Source organism: Pinus tabuliformis, chromosome 3_2 (genome assembly GCF_031772625.1).
Source record: "Pinus tabuliformis cultivar Carrire ecotype Pingquan chromosome 3_2, CPIR1, whole genome shotgun sequence".
NCBI lineage: Eukaryota > Viridiplantae > Streptophyta > Pinopsida > Pinales > Pinaceae > Pinus > Pinus tabuliformis.
The window spans coordinates 1,079,903,796-1,079,911,959 of NC_142302.1; the positions used below are offsets into that span (position 1 = coordinate 1,079,903,796).

General features: G+C 39.3%; 1 protein-coding gene across 1 annotated transcript; it reads left to right on the forward strand.

The window, feature by feature from the left end:
• Positions 1-2,260: 2,260 nt before the first annotated feature.
• On the forward strand, positions 2,261-6,654 carry LOC149184435 (ribosome assembly protein 1-like). The gene is made up of 2 exons (XM_089417475.1): positions 2,261-3,511; positions 3,738-6,654. Exons 1-2 carry the CDS (start codon positions 3,017-3,019, stop codon positions 6,477-6,479), a joined length of 3,237 nt encoding a protein of 1,078 aa, XP_089273601.1. The 5' UTR covers positions 2,261-3,016; the 3' UTR covers positions 6,480-6,654.
• The last annotated feature ends 1,510 nt before the right edge of the window (positions 6,655-8,164 follow it).

The following is an 8,164-nucleotide window of genomic DNA, read 5'->3' on the forward strand; positions in this document are numbered from 1 at the left end:
ATCTAATCAACTACCAACACAAAAAGAATATCTCATGTGAAACCACATGCAAAAAATCCCAATCAACATAATTATATGCTTTATGTAAGTCAAGTTTCAGTAACAAAGCATCCTTCTTTTTAACCTCGATAGAATGTAAACATTCATGTGTAATAGCCACCACATCCTATATCTGACTATGTTTAAGTAATTCAATTTTTTGAGGCGCGATATATTTGGACATAGTAACTTTCAACTGATTTGCAATGATCTTTGAAATCATTTTATACACAATGTTGCACAAAGATATGGGATGATAATCCATGAAAGAAGTAGTATTAGAGACTCTAGATATCAAATTTATAAAAGTGGAATTTAATGCACCATAAATGTAACAAGATGTCCTCAACTCCTCAGCTAAAAGGAGAAATTCCAACCCCATGATATCCACAAAATGTAGGAATAATTCCATCGACCAACCATCTGGTCTAGAGATTTTATCCCTGGTGAATGACTTTAAGACAAACACCAATTCCTCTAAAGTGATTGGCCTTCCAATATCCTCGTTTTCAGCCTCATTGAACATAATCATATATGTATGAATGACTTCTAATTGTTTATCAATATCCACCCCATCCTTGTCCCGATATAGATTACCAAAGCATCGAACAACCTCCAAATGAAGTTCCTTAAGTGAGGAAATGCTTTTTCCATTGCCATCCTTCAGTTCCCAAATAATGTTTTCCCACCTCCTTTTAAAGGAAAAGTTGTGAAAAAATTTCGTGTTTTTGTCACCCCCAGTAATCTAAATGACACTTTTAAGCCTCCATTCCTCCTCTTTATACTTAAGAATTTCTAGCTTATGACCTTCCAAAGCCAAAGCCAATGTCTTATGGGAATCAAAGAAAAGACCAGGAGTAATCAGATTAGACATTGCTAGATTTTTTTTGACAATCTCGATCAATTCATTAATATTATCTCTTTTTCTTTCTTTTCCCATTGGCACACCACCTTCTTTAATCCTCTAAGTTTCCGACAAACCACATCCATCTGAGAGGTCCCCTTATAGCATACCCGATTAGCCCAATTAGCCCACACAAATCCCTCGAATTCCTTATTTTTGAGCCAAGAGTGGTTGAATTTAAATGGAAGTCCTTTCCAATCACTATCCCCACACCAGTGAGGAATTATCGGATCATGATCAGACAACCTCGATGGAACAACCGGAAAACATAGCAACCCAATCCACTCAACTAGGTTTTCATGGATAAAAAATCGATCCGAACGTTTTGCAATCCCATCTCATCCCGATCAACCATTCCTCCATGTCGGTCTAAGGGGCGCCAACAAAATATCAACCAAATGATTTAACCCGAATAACTCCTTGAAGTAGTCGCCCAATGGGTCCAACTTGCATTTTAAACAACAAATCTCATTCATTGCCACAATTATATTCTGGTCACATGCCAATATAAGTGAGCCAATCTTCAACAAGCAACAAAATTCCAGTCGATCCCAGAACCTTTGTCTAAATACGTATGGGGCATACATATTTAATATATGGAACTAGAACATAGAATCCATGGCAAAACCCAAAAGTAATATACTAAGAAATGAGGGCTTTATGGCCAAGAAGTTGAATTTAATCTAAAGGGATTTTGGGTATGTAACTAATTTAATTTTGGTTTCAGCTAGTGTTAATGGTGGTAATGTTTGGAATGCACTTTTTTGTTTTCCTTCTTTTCATGAAATGCCAAGATGCAAGCCTAAATTTAACTACATACACATTCCATCATATATAAAAAAAAATATGCTAAAAAGTTGAATATATATATCTTGTAAACCCATGAAGTGTAGATAAATTAGTTTATTAAATATATATACCTTATAAACCCATGAAGGGTAAATAAATTAGTTTTTAGAAAGTGACAACCAATTGTAAGAGTTACACTAACCCAAAAAACATGAACTCACACAACCGGAATGACAATATCGTGTTAATGCACCTATCTTTCTTCCATCCAACCAATGAACTTTTAATAATTATACATATATCCCACCACCAATCTAATATTATATTTAACACAAATTATAACCACTATAAAGCCATTTCTTTGTTATAAATTCCCTCAATTATAGGGTTTTACACCCACCTATTCCATCGAATGTAGGAAACTCTCCAGCTCCCACAAAAAAAACCCGAAAAGATAATTTTTTAATATAATGGAATCTATTGTTGGAACTTAATTTTTTTACTCATAACACCGTATTTATACAATAAACAAGTCTAAAAGGATTAACTTTGTCGGAATAACCAGCGGGGAAGAACAGAAGGCCAAGCCAAGAAGCACGATCATACTGCAAACCGCAAGGAGTTCACATTTTCGTACTATTTGGACTCGCAGGCGTTGATTTTTCATATTCCAGAAAAGATACTGTTCCACAAATATGCATTGTATATTCAAAATCACAGCCCCTTTAAACCCCAAAGCAGGGCTGTAGGGCACGCTATTGTGACCAAGAGTGAAACATTAACATGGTGACTGGTATTTCAGTTTGCTTCAAAACCCTTTCTTAAGCACATTTTTTCCCCTTCTTTCCCAGGGATGTACTTCATGTTTATACAATACACGGGCAGTAGACGACCTAGAGCTTCTTCATTGATTGTGCACAGGAAAGAACCGAAGAAACAACGCAGCTTTAAACATTTACACCCATTGGTTCAATATCCCTCTTTTAGCAGATATTCACAGTGCTTTTGGTAGGGATTTATTTCGTAGTTGATTAAATATAATTTTGCCAGAGCAGTTTGCTGAATACAGTTTCTGATTTAGAGGGTTTTTCTTTTCAAAATCGGTTTGATTGATGATAGAGACGGAGGGGTGGTCAAACACTTGAAAGATCAGAAACAGACTCATCCTTAAACCCTATAAGGATAAGAAACCCTAGAAGAATTAGAAGCATACCCGTTTTAAACGCTAAAAGGAGCGACCCTTAGTCCCTTTGAGCTGAAAATTTCTGAATTAGAGGCTTTCCAATGGCCATTAGCGGACTGATGACGGAGATGGAGGGGGGACTAATCCCTAGAAAGATCAGAAACATTTGCATCCTTGCTCACGTGGATCATGGGAAGACAACCCTAGCAGACCATTTGATAGCTGGGGCAGGAAGCGGATTGCTTCACCCGAAGCAGGCAGGGAAGGTTCGATTCATGGACTACCTTGATGACGAGCAGCAGAGGGCCATCACCATGAAGAGCTCCTCTGTAGCCCTGCAGTTTAAGGGTTATTTGATTAATCTAATTGATTCTCCTGGTCATATTGATTTCTGCGGCGAGGTGTCAACAGCGGCCAGGTTGAGCGATGGGGCCTTCATTCTCGTCGATGCCGTCGAAGGAGTTCATATCCAAACCCATGCTGTGCTTAGGCAGGCTTGGATAGAGAAGGTTACGCCCTGCTTGGTGTTGAACAAGATAGATCGCCTTATCACTGAGCTGAAGCTTACCCCTATGGAGGCCTACACCCGATTGCAGGTACAGTGCAATTTTTATTTCTTTGTGATGCCTTTTTTTGAATTAATTCTGAATATGAAGACTTGTCAAACGAGGTTTAGAAATGCTCATAGACATACATCTTAAAGGGTGTGGAAATCTCTCTTTTTTGCTTTTGTGTCTCCGGTAATTAGGCACATTTGATAATGGTCTTAGCTGTTGCGATCTCTTTATTATGGATGATGATTTAGTTGTCTATTATGCGCAGAACATTGTCCATGAGGTCAACAACATTATCAGTGCCTACCAATCAGAGAAGTATCTCTCTGATGTTGACTCTATTATTGCGGGAGCCGGTGAGTCCCCTGAGATCGAAGAAGGGCTCGATACTCAAGAGGGGGGTGATGAGGATGCATTTCAGCCACAGAAAGGTAATGTTGCATTTGCTTGTGCATTGGATGGATGGGGATTTTGTATAGATCAGTTTGCTGATCTCTATGCAGCCAAGCTTGGGGCAAGCTCCACAGTGTTGAAGAAGGCCTTATGGGGAAACCATTATTTTATCCCAAAGACCAAGATGATTGTGGGGAAGAAGGCTGCAGGGAGCAAGGCAAAGCCTATGTTTGTGCAATTTATACTTGAACCTTTGTGGCAAGTGTATGAATCTGCTCTTGAAGGAAATCAAGGGCGTGGCATGCTGGAGAAAGTCATCAAATCCATGAATTTGACAATCCCTCCTCGAGATTTGCAGCATAAGGACCCCAAGGTTGTTCTTCAGGCTGTCATGAGCAGGTGGCTGCCACTTTCGAGTACAATTCTGTCAATGTCAATAGAGTGTTTGCCAGATCCCGTTTCTGCTCAATCAAGTCGTATTTCACGCCTTCTTCCTGGGAAAGAGGTATTAACTGATGCTGATGATGATGTGCTTCTCGAACTCATTCATGTCAGAAGAGCCGTGGAGACATGTGATTCTAGTATCAGTGCACCCAGTATTGCTTTTGTGTCCAAAATGTTTGCTATTCCAGTAAATATGCTTCCCCACAAAGGCCCTGGTGGGGAAATTCTAAACAATTTGGTGGAAGAATTAGGAGTGGGTGAGACAGATGCCGGGCATCAGGAGTGCTTTCTTGCATTTGCTAGAGTTTTCAGTGGGGTGATCTCTACTGGTCAGAAATTGCTTGTACTTTCTTCAGCGTACAACCCCTTGAAAAAGGAACCTCAGCATAAACACGTGCAAGAAGCGAAGGTGCAAGCCTTGTATCTAATGATGGGTAGAGGTTTAGAGCCAGTCGCTACAGCTTCAGCTGGTAATGTTGTTGCAATTAGAGGCCTCGGACAACATATTTTGAAAAGTGCTACTCTCTCATCAACACCTTACTGCTGGCCATTTGCAAGTATGACCTACCAAGCTGGGCCCATCTTGAGAGTAGCTATTGAACCTTCAAAGCCGGCTGACATGGCAGCTCTCAGGAAAGGTTTGCAGCTTTTGAGCAGAGCAGATCCTTTTGTTGAAGTAAGTGTGTCTAGCAGAGGTGAACAGGTTCTTGCAGCTGCCGGGGAGGTTCATTTAGAGAGATGTATTAAGGATTTAAGAGAGAGATTTGCTTGTGTTGATCTGGAAGTGTCCCCCCCTATTGTTTCTTATAGGGAAACTATAGAAGCAGAAGGTGCCACTTCTGTGGACAGCTATAAGAATGTATCAACAACTGTTGATTTTGTCGAGAAGACAACGCCCAATGGGAGATGCACAGTACGGGTACAAGTTATAAAATTACCATCTGCATTAACTAAAGTTCTTGATGAGAATGTAGAACTGTTTCAAGATATTTTAGATGGAAAGTTGGGCCATGGAAAGACTGCTAGTGTGAATTTGAAGAAAGAAAGTAAGGGTGATCAGACTACAGGTGGAGCAGGTGAAACAGCAGAGGATCCTATTTTGGTGCTACAGAAACGGATGATTGATGCAGCAGACACTGAGACACATGAGGGAAATCAAGGTTTTGACAAAAAAAGGGGCAAGGAAGATAGGAAGTCATTGCTTAATTTACTCCAAAGGATATGGGCCCTTGGTCCAAGGCATGTTGGTCCTAATATTCTGCTAGTCCCAACTTCAAATACTTTGGGAGGAAGTGTAAAAATTTCAGGTGGCATTTTAAATGACGACACCTTTGATATGGAGCCTGTTGTGGTTCGTGGTTTTCCCCAGATCTCAGAAAAGCTAGGCCTTGCAGATGTCTCCAGTGAAAAGTCAAATGAGGTGACTTCAAATGTCAATGGTAACAAACAAGAATTGGATTCACTTTATGCGGAAGCAGAAGGTTTGGAGAGTAGTGTTGTATCAGGATACCAGTTAGCTACCGCAGCTGGTCCATTGTGTGATGAACCGATGTGGGGTTTGGCTTTCATTGTTGAAGCTTATATATTTCCTGTAAGGAGCAAGCCTTCTGATAGTGATTATGTTGGGGAAAATGACAACAAAAATAGTACTTATCTCCCTGACCAGTATGGGCCATTTTCAGGCCAGGTTATGACTGCTGTTAAAGATGCATGTAGGTCTGCTATCCTTTCAAAAAGGCCTCGCCTTGTAGAAGCAATGTATTTCTGTGAGGTCAGTGCTCCAACTGAATATTTAGGTCCAATGTATGCTGTGCTTGCGCGAAGACGTGCACGGATTCTGAAAGAAGAGATGCTGGAAGGTTCAGCATTGTTCACTGTACATGCTTATGTGCCAGTTGCTGAAAGTTTTGGATTTGCAGATGAGCTTCGAAGATGGACATCAGGAGCTGCAAGTCCTCAACTTCTCCTCAGCCATTGGGAAGAACTTCCTCAAGATCCATTTTTTGTTCCCAAAACAGAGGAGGAATTGGAGGAGTATGGGGATGGTTCAAGTGTTCCAACAAACATAGCTAGGAAAATGATTGACACTGTTAGACGGCGTAAGGGTCTTCCTGTAGAGGATAAGGTAGTGCAGCATGCAACAAAGCAACGGACATTGGCACGGAAAGTCTGATGTCATTCTGTAAAAAGGATTTTTTGGTTCATTAGTTCATAGTCCACTGTTTTTTTCTTGAATTGGTGCATTAATAAATGCAAAAATGCATGTTGTCAATGCTTTCTTATGAAGACAAGTTGGTTTTCTAAAACACATCTTTTGACTTATACAGAATTGATTTTTTTTCTTTGAATTGAGAACTTGTAGATTGGAAAGGCAGAGTTTGACAAAATTAAAACTCAGTTGTTTTATTTAGCATCAAATATCAATATATTACGAATTGCCCACCATAATTAAAGAGATTGTAAATGCTTAAACAGCCGTTATCTTTCTTCCCAAAACATTCGATAACCTTCTACAGTTGTAATGGATACAACTCAGATATGCAACTTTGCTCCTTGTGAAGATAATGTAAAAGGTTGAACAAAAGGGTTGGGCAGGTTTATTGCAAGCATACATCCACAGTCGAAGGAAAATAAGTTCTGTGCCTACCCTTTTACTTTCAATCCATACCTTGAACCCACCATACTTCAATAAAAAATAACCTCCACAATGTAGATACTGTTGCATCCATGAAATGGCATCAACTAGTCAATTGCTAGCAATATGATTTGACACTTTCCATAAGTGACTACGTTTTTTTAATAATTATATTAAAGAAATGATTTGGTCAAGAACTAAAAAAACATGTCATTGAAGACTAGAAATTTCACAATCCAGTTCGAGTTTAAACTTTACCTAACATACTTTGGCCAAGAATGGTCAGTCTATTATAAGTTGTGTAAGGCGGCCACATGAGACCATTTCTTTGTTACATTACCATATGTTTGACAAATCATATAAACTTTACAGTGATTCAAGATCACCTATCAGTAAACGGCACCTTTGAATACCTGGAATGAGCCCTCTGCCAATAATCTCATCTCTAGAGGAATATTAGAAGGTCAGTATTTTAGGGCATTGTTAGTCCCTGCCTATGGCAGGATACTCTTGTTTTCAGTTTTTAAATCAGAAGTTTGGGTAAACGATATTGTTCTTTAAAAACATTTTCTTCATTTTTGTTAAATTTTAAAAAACATTTTCTGCATTTTTGTTAAATTATAAAAACATTTTCTACATTTTCATTGGAACAAAGTTATTGATGTGACGTGTGGTGTCATTGCCAAACCGCAAAAATTCCTTATTCTCAATTTTAAAAACAATAAGAAACTAAGAAACAATAAGAAAATAAGAAACAATAAGAGCCCTGCATTGATGTGCATTGAATAATTCGTTAACTAGAGTTGCAAGTGGTGGTATGCTAAAGCTATCAGTTCTGTCCCAGCTGTGCTCATTGCTGGTTGTGAACACATTTTATTCCTGTCCCTGTCCAGGCTGTATCATCTAATCGCGGCCACTGCCAGGAAGCATGGTGTTGTTTATCCACTCTAGATAAATTTTGCATTGCCCTTCAGTGACAATTATGCTTTACGATGAGCATACATGGTTCGCTTGCTCTGTCACAACATTAGACAAAGCAGCTGATTTGCATGACCCATCATTACAACTTTCATTGAAATTATTGAACCATTCCTTCTTGAGGGGCATTTGGTTCATCTGTCTATTGGCAGGTGGATGCTTGCTCCCTCAATGTTCTCTGTCATTCTTTGTGTCCTGGTACTTCTTTCTCTGTTGGTTCGTACCTCTTTTGACCACCTTCCACA